The sequence below is a fragment of the Pyrus communis genome, chromosome 7 (assembly GCF_963583255.1).
Source record: "Pyrus communis chromosome 7, drPyrComm1.1, whole genome shotgun sequence".
NCBI lineage: Eukaryota > Viridiplantae > Streptophyta > Magnoliopsida > Rosales > Rosaceae > Pyrus > Pyrus communis.
The window spans coordinates 1,523,186-1,546,289 of NC_084809.1; the positions used below are offsets into that span (position 1 = coordinate 1,523,186).

General features: G+C 37.8%; 3 protein-coding genes across 5 annotated transcripts; 1 reads left to right on the forward strand and 2 right to left on the reverse strand.

Annotated features, from left to right (window-relative positions):
- Nucleotides 1-13: 13 nt before the first annotated feature.
- Nucleotides 14-3,039, forward strand: LOC137739783 (phosphoenolpyruvate/phosphate translocator 2, chloroplastic-like). Its single transcript, XM_068479493.1, has 9 exons — nt 14-763; nt 909-1,031; nt 1,247-1,399; nt 1,520-1,605; nt 1,796-1,880; nt 1,963-2,082; nt 2,251-2,328; nt 2,631-2,760; nt 2,851-3,039. Exons 1-9 carry the CDS (start codon nt 410-412, stop codon nt 2,919-2,921), a joined length of 1,200 nt encoding a protein of 399 aa, XP_068335594.1. The 5' UTR covers nt 14-409; the 3' UTR covers nt 2,922-3,039.
- Nucleotides 3,040-10,721: 7,682 nt separating this feature from the next.
- Nucleotides 10,722-16,459, reverse strand: LOC137739787 (DEAD-box ATP-dependent RNA helicase 14-like). The gene is made up of 9 exons (XM_068479499.1): nt 16,311-16,459; nt 15,445-15,776; nt 15,184-15,333; nt 14,455-14,523; nt 13,665-13,934; nt 12,653-13,003; nt 12,112-12,389; nt 11,446-11,790; nt 10,722-11,311 (listed from the first exon to the last, which is right to left on the reverse strand). The coding sequence occupies exons 2-9, from the start codon at nt 15,757-15,759 to the stop codon at nt 11,062-11,064; spliced, it is 2,028 nt and encodes a 675-aa protein (XP_068335600.1). The 5' UTR covers nt 15,760-15,776; nt 16,311-16,459; the 3' UTR covers nt 10,722-11,061.
- Nucleotides 16,460-17,364: 905 nt separating this feature from the next.
- Nucleotides 17,365-22,846, reverse strand: LOC137738680 (DNA (cytosine-5)-methyltransferase DRM2-like). Of its 3 annotated transcripts, none has more exons than XM_068478153.1 (10): nt 22,440-22,846; nt 21,536-21,579; nt 21,096-21,215; nt 20,683-20,782; nt 20,561-20,607; nt 20,070-20,258; nt 19,718-19,814; nt 19,009-19,100; nt 18,199-18,918; nt 17,365-18,101 (listed from the first exon to the last, which is right to left on the reverse strand). In XM_068478153.1, exons 2-10 carry the CDS (start codon nt 21,536-21,538, stop codon nt 17,667-17,669), a joined length of 1,803 nt encoding a protein of 600 aa, XP_068334254.1. In that variant the 5' UTR covers nt 21,539-21,579; nt 22,440-22,846; the 3' UTR covers nt 17,365-17,666. The 3 variants fall into 3 exon arrangements, with proteins under 3 accessions (XP_068334254.1, XP_068334255.1, XP_068334256.1); XM_068478154.1 differs by having other exon boundaries at nt 21,536-21,631; XM_068478155.1 differs by lacking the exon at nt 22,440-22,846 and adding an exon at nt 21,661-21,738.
- Between the last annotated feature and the right edge of the window lie 258 nt (nt 22,847-23,104).

Consider the following 23,104-nt stretch of genomic DNA (forward strand, 5'->3'; position numbering starts at 1 on the left):
TCGTTATCAATATTTTGAAAATTAGTGTTTGGGATTTTTTCGTGTATCAGAAGGGAAAGGAAATCAGCCTCAAAATTGAAGTGCTGAAGGCCACATGTTTGCCTCAGCAAATTTGGTACACAGGATTGCAATCCATTCGTCCACTACTAACTAAGCACCATTCAGTACTAGCTTACAAAACCCCTAAATCTCACTCGTCGGCCCTTCGATTTCTGATGCTGGTGAGGATGCGGGATCAATACCGGAAAGTTTAAGTAACCTTATACAGACTTATAAGAAGTTGGTCTACTCCCCCATAGCCGCCGTCATCCTTCAGTTTTGTATTCATGCAAAGGCTTAAAAGCCTTTAGCGGCCTGAGCTTCTTTCTCCACTTGCTTTGCTTCCCAAATTCCAAGCCTTCTGGTCAAGATGCAGAGCACTGCGCTTGCTCTGGCTCCTTCCACCTCGTTTCTCAAACCTCCGTGTTGGAACTCTATCCCTAAAGCCACTCAGCTTTCACCCTCGACGTCCTTGATACAAGACAGTTTGACTAAAGTTCACAGGCTTTCATGGCAAACACCTCTTCACACGTTTTCTTCTTCCAATGCTTCCTTCCTTTTCTCGAATCGCAGATATGATCATTTGAAGGTCAGGGCTGCTTCTGTGCCTGAGAGTGCTGACGAGGGCTCGAAACAGAGCGGGCTGGTTAAGACCTTTCAGCTTGGTTCAATGTTTGGAATTTGGTACCTTTTGAATATTTACTTCAACATCTACAACAAACAGGTGCGTTCACTGTCTTTATTCATCTGCCCTCCCCATATTTTTAATTGCCTTTTCTTGTTTTGAAATGCATGTTTTCGCTTCTTGTTTTCGTTGATTTTGGCCTAATAAAAGAAGCTAGAATTTGAAGGCCAGAGCTTGTTCATAGGTTCTGAAAGTCTATCCATTTCCAGCAACGGTCACAGCGTTTCAGTTCGGCTGCGGGACTGTGATGATTACCCTGATGTGGGCTCTTAACCTCTACCCCAGACCAAATCTCACCCGCTCACAGGTACCTACTTATTCCTTATAATTGCTCGAATGTCAAGTCCCATGTCCGACGGATTAGAATACTACATATAATACGTGGTTTCATTACTAATAGCACCGAGACTTTTTGTATAAACACGAACTAGTGCGTGGTTAAATACAAGTTGGGATAATACTGGTGTGATTAGTAGTACACTACTACTCCGTCTCTTTGAAATCTTTCGACTTGGATGGCAGCTTGCAGCAATTCTTCCACTAGCAGTGGCACACACAATGGGGAACTTATTGACTAACGTTAGTCTTGGGAAAGTTGCTGTTTCTTTCACTCACACAATCAAAGCTATGGAGCCGTTCTTCACAGTTGTATTCTCTGCTCTTTTGCTTGCGGAGGTAAGAAACTTTGATGTTCTTTCTTCCTACTTGTGATTTAACCTTCAGAAGGCGGGTGCAAATCTGAGGTAGCGATTTGACTGTCAGTTTTTTTCATCATGCTGATTGCTTTGCACACAGATGCCGAATATTTGGGTCGTTGCTTCTCTTGTACCGATTGTAGGCGGAGTGGCATTGGCATCCTTCACCGAGGCCTCTTTTAACTGGTAAGACATCCCGGAAGACAAAATTATGCACGAATCAAATTTATATGCAGATTCTTGGATTACAGTCTTCTAAAAGGAACAAGTTCTAAATGTATATATCTTGGATATATAGCTCGTGATCACTGCCGAATTCCTCTTTTTCTTGAATTACAAATTTACAAGTGTTTAACCATTGTATGTTCTACAACAGGATTGGTTTCGGTAGTGCAATGGCCTCTAATGTTACGAACCAATCACGTAATGTACTCAGCAAGAAGTTCATGGTTAAGAAAGAGGTGAAACTAATTAACCTACAGCTGCAATTTCTTTATTTTCAGAATTCCTTCGTGAGGTTTAATAGTTTTGTTTTGTAATTAGGAATCTTTGGACAATATCAATCTCTTCTCAGTGATCACTATCATTTCCTTCATCCTATTGGTTCCTTCGGCGATTCTCTTGGAAGGCGTTAAATTTACTCCTGCATACCTGCAGTCTGCTGTGAGTAGTAATACTATTAAGACCCGTTTGGGACTACTTTTGTCGGAATTACTTATGCTTATGAGAGCTTTTCCTAGAAGTACTTCATGAAAATGCAGTTAAATGTGGTTCTTAATGCGCTAGCTTTTCTGTACGCATTATTTTCATTAATTATATATTGTATACCAGGCAAACCAAGGATTGAACATCAAAGAGTTATGCGTGAGATCACTTCTGGCTGGCTTCTGCTTCCACACTTGCCAGCAGGTGACAACATATATAGTTTCACACTCTCTCTAAATTAAACTGAAATTGAAGTTACGTGTTTCTTATACTAAAACATTTAAATAGTTACTGTGTACTAACAGTTTTGGCTTAATCGCGCGCTTTGGTGAAGTTTTCAATCTCTTACAGAATAGCAAAATCCACTTAAACATGACTTCCCCTTTGTTAGAAATGATCAGTAATGTAGGCTATATGTGTAGCCATACCAAATGTAGGACAAATATTACTGTCCACTTCTTATATATAATTGCTTGGTTAATTTGCATAAGTTGTGTGGGATGTAGGTGTCCTATATGATATTGCAGATGGTTTCACCGGTGACTCACGCAGTTGGAAACTGTGTGAAGCGTGTGGTGGTGATAGTCTCCTCAGTCATCTTCTTCCAAACACCTGTCTCACCGATAAACTCCCTCGGTGAGTTCCTTGTATATTTACATATATGACACATTCTTACACATGGCTTGCAGAGTTCCTTGACTAACAATGACGGGGGTTATATTGCAGGGACTGCTGTGGCTCTTGCTGGAGTGTTCTTGTATTCAAGAGCCAAGAGAATAAAGCCAAAGCCCAGTTAGTGTTGCATGCATGAATTGTAAATATATATTATATATATGAAGCAAAAAAGAAAATCATCTCATCAACTGTAAAGATTAGTTCTATGATCTATATATATTCTCATCATATATATTGTATGCAAAGATATATTTGCTGCCTCCAAAATAACTTTTATATTATTGATAGAGAACATTGTTAACCAGTTAAGCTATAAGCACCTCAAGGTCTGTTGAGACTGCTTATAAAAATGCTAAAAGTGCTTTCTGTTAATTATAATTTCAACTGGGTCTTAATAGATGCGGTTCTAGCAAAGCGTTTAAGAGCACAATGATTATTACGTGAGTTACCATTGATAATTTTGAAACCCAAAACCCAGCTACAAGATCATCTTGATATAGCGGTTTGCATCAAAACATCTAGCTAGTGAGACTCCTATATGGTTCTTGTTTAGGAAATGGTTTCTGCATACTCCTCGCCATCTACTGCAAGTCTTCCTCCCCCTCCTCTTTTTAGCCACTAAATTGAAAAAAAAATAAAAAAATAAAAGGCTTGAATTAAGAGGAGGTGTGAAGAAGGTGAAAAAAGGAGTGCAGAAATCTCTTCCATTTTAAGGGTAGTGGTGTTATCCACACACCAATTTTAACCTTCCACATATATCTTAATTTTCGACCGTCAGATCAAATGAATTAGAGGAAATAAATAACATAAATTAACAAAGAATGTGTAAGAGGTAAAAAGAGGTGTATGCATAGCATCACCCCATTTAATTTTCTATCCTTTTACCAAAGTTTGCATAATTGGCTCTATCCACAAAAAATTGAAGCGTTATACATTAAGGTTTCCACAATGGCTTAATTACTCTATTAGCGATGCGGAATCCTAGTACGACCAACATGGCATAAGCAAGATCTCCATTTATGCATATTGCTTACTTTCTAGGCACTTTACGTGACTTCAAAAATCCATCACAAGAATTTCTAGCTAAATATTAAACCTCCAACGTAGATTATGATTAGCAAATGACTACATTTTAACATTTATAACATCAATAATAACAATTGTAACAATAGCAATCACGGCGTATATAAATGACATATCGACCACATATTCCTATTTTCTTTAAGTACAGTTATCTGCAACCTAAAAAACCTCTATAAATAAATAAATAGCAAATTTGGACAAACATGCATAAACAAAACCAAACTGAATTTAAGTTTGAAAACAACATCAACAACTGTGTTCCAGTTAAACTATCCAAATGAAAATGCTGAAAGGAAATAAAAGTCTGAACGCTTTCTAAACATGAAAGCCTAATGACGCACAAAAACTGACAAACATACGAAATAGCTAGGGGAACACCGACGACAAAGCACTTCCTGCAGCTGCTCGAAAGTCGAAAGCTCACACATTTCCCTTGAAATGGAGCATCTCCATAATATCCAGCTCTTTCTTGACATGGTTATCATGTCCCTGCATAAAGTTGTTCGTCTGCAGTGGCAAAAATGGCAGTTCATACGCCATGTTGCAGCTCGGATCCTTAACCCTTGAAGTGCTGCTGCTCGCCATTCCCTGCTGCAGGTATCCACCAAGCCCATAACTTTCAAAAACATTGAACATGTTAATCTTGTCGAAATCAGAAAGATTAACACCAACACCCATGTGGTTGTTCATGTTGGACGCCTCACTGTCAATAGGTTCGGGACGATAACCCATGAGATCCCAATTCGCAGAGTTGGTCGCGTCTGGGCTCTCGACAATGTTGTTCTTATCAATGTGCACCCCAGACTGATGATCAGGTGAGACCACAGACGACAGCCCGGCTTTGTTCTCCGTTGTTCCGGTAGAGTTAGGGGAAGCAGTAGTATCGGTAGCAGTAGTACCGACCAAGCTCCTGATGTAGTCCTGCAAGATGGAGCTCTCATTGTAATTGTTAATGTTGGAGTCCTGCTTGTTGCTCTTCCTCTTCGAGTTTTGCTTCCTCTTTGTTGCATTCCAGTGGTTCTTAATTGTATTCTCCGTCCTTCCAGGCAACATCTTGGCAATTTCTGACCATCTATTCCCGATTTCCTTGTGGGCTTCGATCAGTATCTTGTCCTCTTCCTCGCTCCACATTTCTTTCTGCAAGTTTCAACACAGATTTAATTAGTTGCGTTCACGCACTCTATGTAACAGTATAAGTACATACATACATACATACATATATATGGCTTTCTAATATTAGAGATATATATATATATATATATATACGTATATGAATATATATGCTTTCTAAAGGATAATATATAAAATTCAAAAGCCGATTTGATATGGTAAACAACAACTGTATTAATTTAAACCAACGTTATGCACCAGCTAGCTAGATTTGATCTGTAACTGTCAATTTTCTGTTAACACGCACGTCCAAGTAGAAAACAATGCACGTACTTCCTATGCTCATGTATGGTCCTAGGGTTTTGTTTTCCCGGTTACAATAGTCCTAGGGTTTTAACTAGGAAAACTCAAGATGCATGCATGCATCGTCTCCTTAGTTCAATACCATCAAATCAGAGAGGAAGCAATGAAAAAAGGGTGCAACAATTATTTGTTACAAATCAAAATTAACTTAATACTTTTTTTTTTCATCATGATAATAATTAACATTTATATATGTGAAAAAGTAAATTACAGAATTTAAACTTCATTATAAATGGTTTTTGATTGAAAAACTTCATTATAAATTACATAAATTCAAAAGTCACTACATATTTACAAAAGAGTAACTTATTGCAGAGTAAATTTATATAAATAATACATAATAATTCATATATTTTTATTATTTTAGTCATTTTAAATTTACTTATTTGATATAAATTCAGACTTATAATAAAAAGGTAAATAAATTTTAGGTCTTGAAATGGGTTCGACTTTCACCCGATTTTGGTCTAAATCGGATCCTAATAATTTATTGATTAAAATTGAAATGAATTTGAATTCTAATATATACGCATAAACCAAACCTGACATAGGTTATTTCGGAAATGAACAATGTTAGAAAGACTATATGTTTAAACCATATGACGTGTTACTGATAATTGAATTATTACTTAAATATTTGATTAACGTACCTATTTTTCTATTAGTGACATATCACATGGTTTACAAATATGATCTAAAAAGATGACCTACCAAGCATTTTCCTTCGGAAATTCATAATGTGTCATGGTTAATTATTATAGTCTAATTCAAATTCTGCAATCCAACCTAACCGCTGGTTGAAACGCATGTTTTTTCATTGTCAAGTAGCTATTGACAAATACTGGATAGTACAACGTCAATAAAAACTCCACAAAACGTATAAACGGACGTATAAGGTAGTGTATGAATTTTATATATTTTATGACACGCGTCAAAATATTAGAATTACAGTATTTTCTAATAAATATATAACCAAATATATGCAAATGCCATATATGTATTAGCTATTTATCTTTGTCTACATTAACTTAATATATGTATTTGCATAAATCTTTTGTTTTTATTTCAAGGAGAAACAAAAATTTAGTGAATGAAAATGAGCTATATGTATGCTTGTATGTAATATGTTAATGAAGTTTGGGAAATAGTGAAGAATTAAGGGAGAACAGGATGGAACCCTAATGTCAGGCCGCAGATGGTTGTGCCATCTTTCTCTACATTGTTTTCCCACTCTCCCAGTCAGCTGAGTTGCAATTTGAGACCACTTCTTGATCCCAAACCTCCCAACCAATTGCACCAAGTGTCTGCAAAGATAGATTTAACTGAGTTAATTACCAATTTTTAGAGAAAATAAAAAATAAATAAATAAAATAAAAAGACCTCTTAATAATTTTAAAAATAAAGATAAGCATATCATATATCCTCCAAATTCATAAAAATACATGAAGAAAATATAAATCAACACTCTGATTAACCAAATAATCGACTAAAATCAGAAAAACAAAATACCTGTCTTCCTCGGGACTCCATTGACCTTTGATTATATCAGGTTTCTTCTGAAGCATTTTAATGGCTCTTCTTGCACACAACCTTTTGTTCTTCTCATCAGCTGAGAATCTTCTCCCAAACTCAATCTCTGCGATGATAGAGTTGGATGACACATCATCCGAAGGCAAACGCATCGCCGGAACTGATGAGGACCCAAATTCACCATAATTGACCAGTTGTGGGAGCTGCACACAGCTCTCTGCCCCCATCTGCTGGTCATGAAGAATTTCTTGATGATGGGGTTGATAACCCAAAAAGCCTCTAACACCACCATGAAATCCATGCATCACCACGGATTCGCTTTCTCTACAATCGGATGTCATGAAATCATGGTGGTGATGATTTGCGGTATAAGGTGAAGGCTCAAAGGGATTATTAAGGTTGTTGCATGTGGTTGAAATCTTGCTGAAAGGGTTGGATGAAGAACCGGCCTCAGTGGTGGTGAAATGATTTATCTTTGGAGTGAGATTGTACTCATGGGAATGAGAATTCCAGTTAAACCCGTGAATGGTGGAATTGGGGTGATGAAACAAAGCCTTGGGAGAATTGGGTGGTGGTGGGGAAGATCTAGAGACAGAATAAATATTCCCATTGATGGTGGTGGTTTTGGTGGTGGTGGAAGGAGGTGGATTCTCTGGTTTCATCAATTTCAAAGGGTTTGAAGAATCAGAGAGAAGGGTGGAAAGGAAAGGAAAATTATCTAATTCCCTCAAGTTGGTTTCCAAGTACTCCATACAAGCACAGGGAGAGAGTTTCAGAGCTCTAGAGAGAGAAACAAAAGCTCCAGAAGGAAGGCTGGTTTAATGTGTGCTAGCTGCTCTATTTCTTGGTTTTTTATTAGTGAGGTTTGAGGGCGAGCAAGGGCAAATGCGATGCGGACCCCACTGCTTTTCTAGCATTGTAGGGCCATCTTTACCATCCAAGGGCTCACATTTCTTCCAGTCTGTGTCCATTGAACTTCCCTACCAATAGTTTTTTCTAATTTTTTTGAAACAAAAAATTGAAATTTTTTTTTTTTAAAATAAAACATAAAACATATATAAGGAATAATCATTTGGTCGTTAGACTGGTCTTGTATTTTAGGGAAATTCTAAGACAGGTTTGTGACACATGGTGGACATGTATTGTTCATGGTTCTGTTTTATGACGTGACATATCATATTTAAAGTAGTGTGTTTCATAGTGTATTTAGTTTTTATAAAACTACAGTCGTCGATGGCAAATCCAACGGTAAATGCCAACTAGAAATATGCTCAAAATAACACCAAAAATCTAATTGTATACCTAAGAGACAAGCGCCTCCCATTAAATCACTTTTTCATAAATGACATTTTTTTTGGCATTTTCCAATTAAGAAAAAACATATTTCCGGCCCCTTTTAAATAAATTGTAGCTTTAAAAGCTGCATTTTAATTATGAAAGAGTCAAGTAGCTAGCTAGGAGCCAAGGAATTATCCTTCTTTTTTCTTTTTTTTTTTTTTTTTAACAAACGATAGTATATACTAAGGGAGATAGGGGAGTGGGCTAAGCCTCATACTGGGCTAGTCATAATAATATGGTTCAACTTCGCTTTTGGAGAAAATCGAATACTCTCACAAGGAATACTACAAGATCGTAATACTAAGTGGCAACTAAGGAATTATCTTAAAGACCTCCCAAATAATTTTACTGTCAAATGATTTTTTCATTCGTATCTTTTTCAAGAAATGATAAGGGGCTCTCTATGGACTCTCTGCCCCCTCATGTTTTTTGTATAATATTTTATAACATAAGTATCAGAATTAACGTTAAACTATGAAGCGATAGAAAGTCTATGAAAAGTCCCCTAAGCATTTCTCGTCTTTTTTTTTTCACCTCATCTAGCTAATCTAAGTCACACTTAATAATTGTAAATGTATATTTGGAAGGTGTTCATAACAAGTATATATGGAAAATGTTAATCACTTGCCTTAGCATAATTTTAATTGGCTCAAATATTGACCATACATGCATTTTGTAAGCCTCAAGTAATTGAATCTCATAGTTAAAAACATCCATATCCGAAACTTACCATTTAAAAAAAAAACAAATAGTTTTGTAATAATTCGACTCATAAAATAATGAGAAAAATAACTTATAAACTAAGTATTTGGGCAATGAAGTAATTTTCAGCTGGGTTTTGTAACAATATATTTATCTCAAAACATCCAGTGCACTTCTTTTTTTTGTAACTGAAGTTTTGAATGCATCCTCCTAAATTGGTATCTAATTTAATGGATATATATTTATTTTTATAATATTTAAGGTATTACCAAAATTTTGCATTGGATTTTATATTTTCTACCGTTACGAAGCAATTGCCACATTGTTAAAGGCCATTCTCTAGCATAAAACTATTTGACTATGTTAGTTATTTATTTTCTTGATTTATTCACTTTAAAAAAAAATATTTCCGCTTCACACTCTATTAGAGAAATTTTTCAATGTGTCAGAAGCATTGTCCGGTGCATCAAGAGTCATAATACAATTAGCTGGGATTTTTTTAAAAAAAATTTCAACTAATTGTATCATTACACTTGGTATACAAGGCGGTGTTTCTAGTACATTGAAAAATCTCTCATTATCATTGAATTTGGGAAATTTTATTAGCATTAAAAATAAGTTGTCACTTATTACACTTCTTATCGTGAGGGCTGTGTTTTAGCAATAATTAATTTTAATTTTAATGTGCTTTATTTTTAATGGCATAGTAAATAAATTTAAAAAGTCAATTATATTGGCTTTATTTTTCGCTGTATTGAGCATGAGAAACATTCCCCAATTCAGTACCTTTTGTCTCTTTAACCGCTGAAATAGATAAAGCAATATTTTACCTTTCACCTGAAATTTAACAAGCATTTTAGTTGCGATTTGTTTAGACTTAAAAATACTTGTCGAAACTGGGAAGCTTTAGTATTTACTAACATAAAAAGTAAACAAAAGGTGAAATATAAGAACTTTGGCCTCACCACAAAGAGGGTGACAAACATGAGTAGGAATGTCCGACCATGTTATTTGTTGACATCTTGAACAAAAGCAAAGCATAAGATGCCTTATGTTTTACTTCACTTGACTCTACGCAACTTACACAGTATCCGAACTTCACTAGTCATGCAACCTTACCAAAATTTCTCTCGTAGAGAGGACGTAATTTTTCTTAGTCTGCCGCCTTTTACTTTGCCTCACCCCACCCTAATGTCACTAGCATAAGAACTACCAAGAGGATCCTTGCGAGATTCTCTTTGTGAGGATCTTAAGAATCCTCCAATCACATCCATTCATTGTACATTGTGCGATCAAAAATCATTGTAAATTTTTTTATTTAAAATTAAATATAAACAATACTTGACAAAAACTGATCGCACGTTGTACGATGAACATATGTGATTAAAGGATCCCCGGAATCCTCACAAGGAGGATCCGGCGAGGATCCTCTCTCTAAGAACTAAACTAGTCAAGCAACCACATAAGAAGTACATCATTTGTTCCTCTGTTGGGAGGAATCTGTGTTGGTTTAATTTCCCACATGACCAAATCTGTTTCCAATTTTCAATTGAAGGTGAAGCAAATAATTCGAATTACGTAATTGCTTAATAAGCTATCAATTTACCCCTAAACTTGTAGGTCACCCAAAATTTAGAAAGAATTTTCATTGTGTTGAAACATAGCAAGGTATACCATATGTCATCATAAAAATAGTTGGGTTCTTAAATAAAGATTTTCAATCACTTATATTATGATATTTGATCAACAGACCGTATTCTAATACTGAAAAATTTCTCCAAAATTGAGACTTAAAAAAAGTGAATTTCCGTCCAATTTGCTCTCAAAAGAAGTCACATGCCAAATGTGTCAAAAAGTAAACAAACAATGAATTAGATTTAGATAATAACAGTGCTAATGATTACTATAATTAATTAATCTGCATTTCATAGAAACTACAAATTGATTACACGTAAAAATATTAACTAAAACCAGTAATATTACTCTGCTGCATATTTGTTCCCTTCTTTTTTTTCCAAAAATCGAGAGACCAAAAATGGAGACCAGGAGAAAGAGAGAGAGAGAGAGAGGAGGTTCAGCAAGGGTACATCAAAAACAAATGACAACACCAGAGCAGATGGCGGTAGACGTGTGCAATTACTCTGGATGTATCATGCCCTCCTCAGCTTCCTCAGCACTGCGTTTACGTGGAGGCGACAACCGCTCCCTCTCCCGCTCCCGTTCCCGTTCCATCATTGATTTGTGGAAACTCCAACCACCAGCAGAGCCTCCACCTGTTGGCAGAGCCTTGCTAAACCTCTCAGGACTACGGCTACGGGCTCTATATCCTGACGCCTTGACAGGGCTGGGACTGCGGCCTCTGTCATACCCATTGGTTTGACCATACCTGTCACATACAAGAAAATGCATTTCCAACCATCACTTCTCAAAGTACTACCATCGCATGTTTAGCACATCTGACATAACGAGCAAGCAGCGTAATTAAACAGCCTGAATTTAAATGTAATTATTTGACCATACCTGCCAGAAGAGGGAGTAAATCCATATCCTCCACCCCTTCCACCATCCCTTCCACCATAACTTGAATCATTTCGCCCACCACGACCCCCATCACGACCACCACTGGGCCCAGAACCCCAACGTCTGAACCGGTTCATCCCACCACCACGGGAAGCTAGCTCACGAACTTCTGGGGGGACGCGCTGATTAGCCCCTTCCAAAACTTTGATGAGATCTGATGCATACTTAGCATCCTGATCACCGAAAAATGTGTAAGCCAGGCCAGTAGCGCCCGCCCTTCCAGTTCTCCCAATCCTGTGAACATAATCCTCTACTCCAGTAGGGAAGTCGTAGTTGATAACCACCCTGTAACAAAAATTACCACGACAAAGACAATCCTCCTATCAGAAGGGGACACCACAGAAAAATTTGCTTAAATAGATAGCCAAACAAAAACTAACTACTTGTTCTTAAAATGACCCTGACAAATACAATCCTCGTATCAGAAGGGAACACCGCAAAATAATAAGGACCCACATAATTCAATTGAATTGTTGCCTACTCTTGCCACTGGACTAAAAACCTTACATTTGAAAGAAAGACAGGTGATTCACCAAACCACAGAACCAACATATATTTCAATTCTAACAGAACAAATATGTGACAATAAGCTGGGAAGTACAAAACCTTATGTCCTTGATGTCCAATCCTCGAGCTGCAACATCAGTTGCTACAAGAATTGGAGTCCTTCCAGAGCGAAATTGATTCAACACATAATCCCTCTCACTCTGAGATTTGTCGCCATGAATTGCAGCAGCTCCAAACTGGCGGGTTAGGTTGCGAGAAAGTTGATCGCACATCTTCTTGGTTGAACAAAAGATTATTATCTTTGATCCTGGCTCTTGAGATCGCAAAAGCTGCTCCAGTCGTCTGTGCTTCTCCATTGACGTCAGTACTTCAACATACTGTAAGACAGGATATGATTTTTTGTTAAGCTGTATGCCAAGTTAAAGACTATACGAAACATAAATCATACAAAAAAAATTGTTAGTTAAGTCCACGCTGGGTGGAGGGAACAAATATGTAAATAATTTTTATCCTCTTTAGAACTTCTTTATTGATCATCGTGATCACCTAGAGTGATATCCTAACATATAAGGAAACATGCACATGATAAGCCAACATACTATGGACTAAAACATGGACAGCATTGCTGGAGTTAACATACCTGTGTGATAGACTTATTCGCAACCAGTTCATCAACATTGCCAATGTTAACCTGAACAGGTTTGACCAGCAGATCAGCTGCAATCTTCCGAACCTCCTTCGGCCAAGTTGCTGTATACATTAGGGTCTGGCGACGAGCAGGTATCTCCTTCACAATCTTCCTTATTTGTGGTTCAAACCCCATGTCCAGCATCCGGTCAGCCTCATCCAACACTAAGTAAGAAACTTGATGGAGACTGATTCTCTTCATTTCAAGAATATCATTCAAGCGACCAGGAGTCGCAACCACAACATCTGCTCCTCGGTCAATATCTCTCAACTGTGGACCCTTTGGAGCTCCTCCATACAAACACTACACACAAAAAAAGCAAAAAAAAATCATTTAATTAGATAAAACAATATTAAATGGACCTCCTCCATTTAATTCTTAAAAATCTCGAAGTTCAAGATGTTGGTGGAATAACATGTCTAGATTAGATTCTAAAACTAAAGAGGGGGCCCAGCCGAAGCCCTTAGAAGGTCATCACTATAATCAATTATTCTAGAGCGAAACATGGCCAAAACACTCCATAATAAAATATTACTTTCCCTGAGGAAAAAGCCCAAAACAAAGAAAACACAATGAACCACTTATATATTGAACAAGAGTTTGTAAGGCATGTGACCGTTTAAGTTAATACAACTTGAAGAAGAAAGCCAATTGAGTTGATATAACCAGCAAGGTCAAGTTGGTCGATGAAGTCACTGCATGTCAACCTAGTTTCACAGTGGCCAGGTTCTACATTAGGGAGTCAGTTTGAGTAGTCCATAGTTAAGAGTCTAATAAGTTGAGTCGGGCAGCATTGGTGTTTAATAATAACCATAATTGCAACTCTCTAAATGCACATGCATGACAATATTTAACTATATGATGTACGCACACAAACGCATATGCAGCATCAAACAATACCATTCTTGAAGACATTTTTATTGTTTATCCTGGAAAAACATAAAAAGGTCCAGAAGATACATACCACACAAGATATCCTTGACGATTTCCCGAACTTCACTGCCTCATCTTGAATCTGTGTTGCCAGCTCCCTAGTTGGTGATAACACCAATACAGTTGGACCCATCTGAGGGTTATTGCGGGCGCGCTTGAGATGGATAAATCCTGGAAGTAAATACCCCAAGGTCTTCCCGGAACCAGTTTTAGCAATGGCTACTATATCTCTACTCTGAAGAGCAACCGGCCAAGACTGTGCTTGAATTGGAGTTGGGGCAGAGAAACCTTCTTTTTGTACCTGGAAAAAGAAAAAATTCCAGGAACCCCCATAAGCAGAGGTACTGGCTTCAAGATTTGGATTTTTTTTTTCTTTTTGGCCTTATGGAACAGTGGAATGGCAGAAGAAGCAACACCCCCATTGCAGGCGACCAAATCTTGCAACAGCAAGCTGGAGCATGAGGAGGCCTCTTCTTTCATTCGGACCGAGTGGCAGACTGAATCACCAACAGCAGTCCCAGCCACAAACTTGGGTGATTTGGAAAGCCCTTCCCAAAAATTTGTCCACGCAAAAGGGCGCTCCAAATTAAATGCAAGCCCCCACAAAGAGGGCAGCACAGCGTACGACATTAGCTCCTCCCAGGAGCAAATATCGCACCTGCGACAAAAAGTACAGATGGCAAAATAAATAACATGAGTCTGAAACTCAACATTGGACCTCTAGCAATCACAAAACTTTGCACAAAACACTCGGGTTACTTACACTAATGGCCACCAGTATTACACAAAAGAAACACAAAAACATAAGCATAATTCAATACCTCTCTAAGAATCTCAGATGGGAAGCCAGTAGATTCAAATGAAGTAAACGGTGGAGGCACATTATCACCCTAGCAAAAGAGGTAAATCAAATGACTCTGTGAGTATATCAAAAGTTGGTACGAGACAGCCAGGGACTAGAACATCACTCAAGACGAACAAAAGAAACATTTAAAAAGGCATAACAGCAACTAGCTAACAAAATCACGGATTCACCTTAGTAGCTTACTAGCCACAAAATTTAATAATAAAAGTAATAATAATACTCTCTAACGATAACAATGATAAACTAGAGAGAGAGAGAGAGAGAGAAGAGTGATGACGTAACTCCATTGAAGACTCCTAAGACAATCAGCTGATCACATTCACGTATGAGAAGTATCTCTCACTGTGCAAGACCAGTGCATTTTGCACCATAACTCTTTAATTGAAGATTCAAAGTATGACTCTATAAAACCACAACTACAACAATACACACATACAAATTATGCACAACCCCAAGAGAAATTCTTAATGCAACAAAATGATCAGGCTAACCCAACCAATCCCAATGCAAAAGTGTGCGGGCAGAAGATATAAAGATTTAAACCAGACCCTACAGAGAAAAGATAGACGGTAAAAGATACTAAACAGAATGACCAAGTACAATATACAAACAAGAAAAAAAAAAAAAAAAAAACAATATGAACACTATGATATCAAGCCTGTATAAGAAATTTGTTAATACTCACAACAACAGATATTTCATGTCGGCGACTATAAGCCTCAGCAGACAAACCGCTTCCAATGTCTGATCCATTTCCTTTCACAGAAGATCCTCCATGTGCACTTAGTGTCCCACTCGGGGTATTATGAGAAGACACTGTTGCACTTCTTGCAGTCTAATGCACAACCAAGAAAACCATATCAGTTCCCATAAGAAAATGTTTACCAAGCAGGTTGCAGGGAGCTGCAACTGTGTAAGAAGTCACCCAAGTAGCAAGCTTACTTACCTGCTGATTTCTTGATCCTGTGTCAAACTTGGACACACCATTGCTGCCTCTGCCATACCTATCATCTCCCTCATCAGGGCGACGTTGTCCTTGTGAAGATTGATGAACGTGAACTGAAGAGCTTATAGACTGTGCTGAAGAAGGCTTTGATGGAGCAACTGAACCCGTCGGCCTATCATATTGGGTGACATTGGTCTCGGGGTTCCAGAAGTAAAGATACCCAGTTTTACCATCAACGAGTCCTCTCCATGGTTTGGGAAGAGTTGGGTCCTCCGGTGCATATCGAGGACCAGCGGCAGTTGCAGTGGCAGCCATGGGAAGAGTGCAATACCCTATAACATTTTTTAAAAAAAAAGGAGAAAATGCATCTATAAGTAACAAATTGAGATCAATATAAAACCAATCAATGAATATGTCAAGCAAATCACATGCTTATGGGAAAAGTACTTCGAAAAACATGAAAAACGTAAGCTACATGATACAAAATTAAAGCCCAAAAGTCTGACAGAAAAAAAAAAAAAAAAAAGAAAAAAAAAAGGAGATTACATGTATGGGTTTTACACCGACCAAGTGTCAAATAAGCTTATCTCCCGTTTGGCTCCCGAGAAAATAACAAAAACGAAGGAATACAAAAGCAAAAACCAACAAAAGCAAGCAATTATCAATCATTCTACAAAATCAAGCACAGCATGCAATTAAAGGTCACAACTTTCTCTCCCTATCCTTTTCGGACATGCAAAAGACCCTAGAACCAATTCAATCGAATCACGAATTTGAATTGACCTAACAGAACGAAAATGCAAAGTTCAGATCTAAGAGATCTACAGAGACGGGAGGTAGATGGTTAACGACGGAGAGAATCGGACCTGACGGCGACGTCTTGGAGAGCAGAAGGAACGAGAAAAGCTCCGATGGGATCTGATGGCGGAACCCCCTGGCTGCGAGAAAGTGAGAAACTACGCTTCCGAAGGGGGAGAAGCGTAGAGAAGAAGAGAGAGGGACAAGGGATGGATCCAATAGGTTATTTATAGAAATGTCGGCGTGCGTTTATTTTTTTATTATTTATTTTTAATTTTGGCGGAATTGGGTGGGTGAGTTCGTTTTAATTTGACCATTTTGTTCTTTATTTTTTTTATTTTTTTATATTCTCTCAACAAAATACAGGTTGGTTGGTACCTGGAAATTTCTTTAGGAGTACAACTCAGACGGTTTGGGAAGTCAATTCAAGTCTAGTTTGAACTTTTACAATTTGAACTTTGGTCGGTCTGATGGCAATAATTAGTATATTTTTGTTCAGGTTGGGTTAGGTCATCTAGAATTTGGATTACGTGGCATTTTGATATTTTTTTGAAGTTTTGTTTTCCAACAAATATGTCAAATTAAATTATTATTTTATTAATTTATAAAATAAATTATTAAACTAATAAAAATTTAAGAAATGACATTTAAAATTTAATTAGTAATCTGTTCACCTTCCTTGATTGAACAGAAGATAGGAATGCATCGATCAACTCAACATTAATTATAATAAATGATTAAACTAATTTAAAATTAATAAAATACATTTAATAATTAATAAATATACATTTGAAGCTGCTGTCAAATTTGACAGCTAACTCTTTTGCTACCAATCCATGTCATCGCCACATAGGATTTGGCACTTCGGTTGAAAAATATTAGTATGGTCTTTTTTTACTGTTATAATTGATGCGTACATTTTGACATCTCCTTTGGAAACGCTCTTATTCTGCTAAAAGCAGTCAAAAGCAATTTTTTTTTTTTGTTGCCGAAGAAACTCGTCCAAACACACCCCTTGTATAATAAAGGCCAGGACCAATATGTAATTAAAATGAAATTACTGGTTTGGAACTCGAATTCTTATTTGTTCTAATCAACTGAACAAATGCAAATTTGACCCGAAACAAAGAAAAAGAAATGAATTAAGACCATTAGTTAACATGGAGTTCGATCCATTAGGTTCTTCAACTTGTTCGGAAAAGAAACGAGAGACAAGAATGAGCACTAACTAAAACCTCATTTATAAGCAGGTTCGAAACTCCAATTAGTACAATTGTTTTTTCCTCGTGAACAAAAGTCAAAACTTTTGCACAGGTGGATTAAATAGAATCGGATTACCACAAGTAACCAGCCGACCGCACTTAGTGGGATAAGACTTGGTTGTTGTTGTTTATTACCACAAGTAACCAGGAAATTGAATCGAATCAATTGTTTCTTCCCATCATGCTCTTAACTAAGTCCAATATCCGGAAGTAGTCGTAAAAAAGGGAAGACTCCTTACCCTCCAGTCCATCACGATGGTGCCGGTTGCTGCCTGCTAGATTGTTGCATGGACTCCCACCAACCACCAGATCAAATCCACCAAACTCGCTCATGTACCGCTCAAGGCAATCGCCATTCAGCTGCTGCACGTCAACAAGGTGCTGCAACCTCCCCTTCTGGTTGGTTTGCTCCCACCAACTGCTCACAACGTTTCTGTTCACTTCTGATATCTCTACGGAGACAACGTTCTTCAGAGGGACACCAAGCCGGTGAAGGGCCACTTCAGCTCCACCAATGCCAGTAAAGAGGGAGAGGACGTTGATGCCACTGGGAAACATATCCTTGAGCACAGACAGATGATATGCCACAGTGTCAACCTGCAACAAGTTCAAATCATAAGTAAAATGCTAATGAAACTTATGAAACTTTTGAGAGAGATTAAAATGCTAATGAAACGTAGAAGTAATTCATTACCTGGAAGGAGTTCCCAAGTGACTTGTATCTGTCAGTCCGGCTTATTCCCCTTGTATGGTTCTTTGGGAATCCCAAAAGCATCTCCACCTCATCAGGCTCGAGTGGGGCGACCTTGTTTCTCCCTACCCACACCAGATTCCACTTGCGGCATTCATCAAGGACATACTTCTGGACTCGCTCTGGTGGTTCCCCATCATATTGCTCAAGAGCCTTCCTGATCCTCTCAGTCAACTTGGCACTCGCAATACACGTTTGCAAGCAGTTTAGCTTTTCTCGCTTGTCCCAAGAAGGCCACCATTTCCTTGTCAAGGGAAATGCCTTGGATATGGCGTCTGGGGGCTGTGGCATGAGAGGAAACCTGTTCTGGATTGGGAGATTGTGAACATAACCTCTCTTCCTTGCAGCAGCACAAAAGTACTTTGAGTCCACAAACTCCGGCTGCACATCATACAGGAAGCGGGAGATGGTGGTCCAAACCCCTTTAGGAGCTAGTGCGACATTCTCATAGTAGAAGTATGGAGGTCCTACAGCTGCCTCTGGAAGAGTCCTATGTGTCAGCACATATGGATCACTTGGGGTGCCAAACCCAACCATTGGATTTGGGAGATGAACTGTCTCATCATCATCCCCTTGGTTTCCACCAAGCCGCATCTGCTTCTTTTTCTTCTTTAGCATCTCAAACTCAAGAAGTTTCCTCTTCTTGTCTAGATGTGATCTAGGCTGTAAAAATGAAACAACAATCACGATCTATAAAAGTGATTATGAAAGAAAAAACAGAAAACGGTTATCACATTCTATATCAGCAAATACCTTCTCTTCAACCGCAAAAAAGACATCTTCTGTCCGTGCCATTTGAGCAGCACATATAAAATCAGTCAACTCAGCAACAGTGGAGTCTGTACCTGCAATGTTGAAGGGAGAAATAGGGCTAAGGAAGGAGAAACAGACAATCAAAATTCTACTAGAACTGAGAAGGAAACTTGAGAAAGTGTGGCACAGGCTTAACTAGCAGAAAGTGGTTTACTGCCCAGAATCCTAGCAGGGCATATAGCTAGGAAGGATGTTTCTTTGGCCCCCAGATCATATATAAAAGACATTCTAGTCAACATAATCCAAGAAATTCTTCTGACTATGCATTTGGTTCGTGATAAAATTATACCAAAAGTAAATAAACAACATTTTACAGGATATCAACTTAATCATCCAAATCAAAGCAAAAGTAGCTAACTGGAGATGTGGACATGCATTTGTGGGCACACAACTATGATCCCGGCTACCCACAAGGGAAGCAATACATTTTTCAAATATTGAAGGTGAGATGATAGACACTAAAAAAATGTACTTTTATCTATTTTTCTGGAGTCTGAAGTTATACCAGAAGTAAATAAGTAGCATTTTCCAGGATTTCAACATAATCATCCAAAAAGAACCAAAGCATAACTAACTGGAGATGTGGACAGGAAAATGATAAAAGCAACACAAATCAACATTATGCATATATATAAAACTAAACGTATACCACATCTTTCAATTGCTATTAAGGCCTCCTCCCTTGTGTAACCCATATTGACCAAGGTCTGTATCTTCCCTTTCTCCGATGTAGGATTTATAATTTCCTGCAAAATAGGTAAATGAAATTTCTATGAGATACACACATGTGTGACATGTCTTTGACTCTTTGTCACGAACCCACTATACTGTGTGTATTGGCATATTAGCACATAAATAGTACGAGACACAATTTAATGATATTGGAAAGCGATGTAATGTTTTTGTTGTTTGAAGGATTGGGGAAACAGAAAATGAAAAGCTTGGCAAAAAAGGGAAAAACCAATATAACATACAACTTGTTAGTAAGGCCAATGACCTACCTCGGTATCAGAAAAGCCATCCAAGTCTGAAAAATCATCCAGAAAGCTCTCATCGTAATCATCGAGAGAGAAGCCATCAGAATCAACTTCATGTGGTTCTACTTCCTGTGGTGTTTCTACTTCCTGCAGCGTTTCTACTTCCTGCGGCGTTTCTACTTCCTGCTGTTCTTCAGGGGAACTCTCAAGAGCCTGCAAAAATTATTATCAAGAAAACTCTCAGGGCAGGAAAACTTGTGTTCGTAAGATATGTGACCCATTCATCTTGATAATTTCTTATAGGATCGCATGTAATTTTGATTTAACAGAACTCACTTAATACTAGTCAAGATAATACAATAAGTAAGGAATCCAGTCTTACAGCCATATTCGGCAAACAATAAATGTAAATCCTTTAGTGCATGGACTAGTATTAAGTGCTGTTATACCAAACTCACAAACCCAAATAATCAATATCGTAAAAATAAGTATCTAAAGCAGAAATCTTGACTCACTGAATATGTGAGGAGGGTTTCCAGAATTGAATCTGTGTTTTCTTCTCCTGGATATTCCATCAGAGTGGTGTTAGCATTCATATCAAAAATTTTACTGAAATGAAATGATACAATGATCTAACCATGTTCCTGAATTGCTTTGACAACCATCTTTTCAGAAAATCCCATCCCCACAAAGTGATTAAGAACTTTGGTATTGGAGGGACCGGCAGATGAGCTCCCCTTCAAGAAGAAAGAGGAATTGTGTGTTAATTATGTAACAATATTAATATCCCATTTAAATAATCATCAGTTATCCTTAAATGTTTGCAAACTCATCGAAAGTGATAAAAGTATAAAGAAGTAAATTCAGAAATTTTCAATGGAGAAATGCCTAAATATCACTAAGAGGCATTATGTGCAGTTAATTACATACACAACAGGAGTATTTCATCTATGCCCCAGATGACACTATGAGTGTATAGATTGTTTTAGCCATCTCCAAAAACATATTCAAATCAAAGAAGACATTTTAGAACTAATGCACAAATGTTACCTCCCCAGATATCACAAAAGCTTCTCCACCAACTGTCAAACTTGAAGTAGACAACGTAAAGTTCTCAATTTCCAGCTCATCATCAGTATTCCAGTCAAAATCATTACTGTATTCACCATCCTGCACAAGTTTATATTATACACGTAAACAATTAAAAGAAGTAAAAGGCCTCTTTTTATATATAGAAGAAAGGACCGTTTTAGTCAACAAAGGGTCACTCAAACACTACAACCATAGTTCACCAACAATACAACTCTAAACTAGCTAAACAGTCCAAATCATAAAACCAAAAAATCAGCTGCTGAATTCCCACATGTTTGGAATAAAAAAAGGGTCAGTCAAGCCCAACAAATTGAGTAAATTAAAAATGAAGAGTGACTAAAAATTAGCAAAGGACTAAATGAAATGAACGAATAAAAACTTAGTCAGAAAACAAATACCATTTCTCTGTAAGCTGTGTTTGGCCCACGCAGCGATTTCCAAGCTGTCCGAGTAATACACGGAAAGAATAAGTGCCAAACAACTGCAAATTTTGACTATGAAAGCCAATAAATATATTAATTACCCAACTTCTGTAAGAGGCTTTATAGTAGACAATTGAGATTGCATATTCATGACTACGATGTATCGTGTAGAGTTAGAATTGGAGTTGACTAGTACTTGAAACGATACAGCAAGAACACGATACGATGAACAGTGCACTTTTCTAAATAAATTCAAGAATCCCGATACGGCACAGCATACATTTCCAAGAGTACAGCATCCACTACGGTACAAGTTCAAAATATCCCTCAGCATGCTAAATACACTCAGATTTTGATTAGATTCTTTAAGCACGGCCAAACCTGTTTGACTAGACCCAACCACATCCCCCCTTCCCCCCCCCCCCCCCCCCAAAAAAAAAAAAAACATACTTCCTAATTTCAGGATTTGAATGACACCATAACATCCACAAAACCCTAAAGCTCCCATCTTTCTGCAATACCAAACACAATAGAAAACAATCTTTACTCTCTAGAAATGTAAGCCGTAAAACCCCATTTTGTTTATTTACACAAATTGAAGCAAATGCAGAAGAAAATATTTCACAATTTCTCCTCCCTTCAAATAATGAAAGAAAAACAAAAATTCTAAAACCACTGTTCCATCCCTTCATGTCCTACTTTTCTTGGCAACCAAACAGTGTATTTCATCAGTGGCATAGAGAAAATTCCCAATCTTTCACATAAACACAAAATAAAAACCCTAACCAACGACAAAAATAACACCACCAGTAAATACCCACAACTCAAAATTGCGATTAAAAACAAAAAAAGGAAACAGCTTTGGTCAAAGAAAGCTTACCTCCGCGGGAGGGGCCTCTCTGATAAGCTCTCCTCGCAAATACCGGCAATGCACTTCGCCTCCGTCAAAGCCTCCCCTTGCGGCCTTGCACGGAGAATGCGAAGAAAGCTCCGCCGCTGATATGAGAACCCGCAGAAGAAACTCGCCGGGAAACGATAAAAGCTCGGTGGAGAGAAATCTAGAGAGAGAAAGTCTATGAGTCTAGAGAGAGCCGTTGCAGGTCAAATCACAGAATTGCGTAGACAGTCCGTGGACATATTTCGTAACGCGAACCAGAGCGCCGATGGGGAAGGAAGATGGGGCGCCCGGTGCGCGCTTGGAACCACGCACAACGACACGCCGTTGGGTGAAATTCTTTCAAATACTCCGCGGTTTATTTTTTAATATTTTCCTTTTACGAAAATTTATAAATTAGTCCACAAAAATTCGCTTCCGATCCTCTCAAAATTATTTTTTAAAGTTTCTGACGTTATGTTTTGGAGTGTAAATAGCGTCTCTCTTTTATTTAATCGATTATGTTAGTGGGAAAAGCAAAAGTGGGGTCCATTTTATGGAATTCCTGCTTTTGCTTTTGTTAGGTGAGGTGGTAAAATGTGGTGAAATGAGAAAGTAAGTTAATTTCATACTCTCGAGAGTATGAAATTAAAGATTCTTGTTGCTCCCTA

Excerpts from the sequence above, each read along its gene's own strand:
- LOC137739783 (XM_068479493.1), top strand. The coding sequence starts at position 410 with ATGCAGAGCACTGCGCTTGCTCTGGCTCCTTCCACCTCGTTTCTCAAA. Across the intron at positions 1,032-1,246 it reads CAAATCTCACCCGCTCACAG|CTTGCAGCAATTCTTCCACT; the intron begins GTACCTACTTAT and ends CTTGGATGGCAG. Across the intron at positions 2,761-2,850 it reads CTCACCGATAAACTCCCTCG|GGACTGCTGTGGCTCTTGCT; the intron begins GTGAGTTCCTTG and ends GTTATATTGCAG.
- LOC137739787 (XM_068479499.1), bottom strand. The coding sequence starts at position 15,759 with ATGGCTGCCACTGCAACTGCCGCTGGTCCTCGATATGCACCGGAGGAC. Across the intron at positions 13,935-14,454 it reads CATCTGAGATTCTTAGAGAG|GTACAAAAAGAAGGTTTCTC; the intron begins GTATTGAATTAT and ends TTCTTTTTCCAG. Across the intron at positions 13,004-13,664 it reads CGTCAAGGATATCTTGTGTG|TGTTTGTATGGAGGAGCTCC; the intron begins GTATGTATCTTC and ends TTTTGTGTGTAG.
- LOC137738680 (XM_068478153.1), bottom strand. Across the intron at positions 20,608-20,682 it reads CAAAGCAATTCAGGAACATG|GAGAAGAAAACACAGATTCA; the intron begins GTTAGATCATTG and ends TGGAATATCCAG. Across the intron at positions 20,259-20,560 it reads AAACCCTCCTCACATATTCA|GCTCTTGAGAGTTCCCCTGA; the intron begins GTGAGTCAAGAT and ends TAATTTTTGCAG.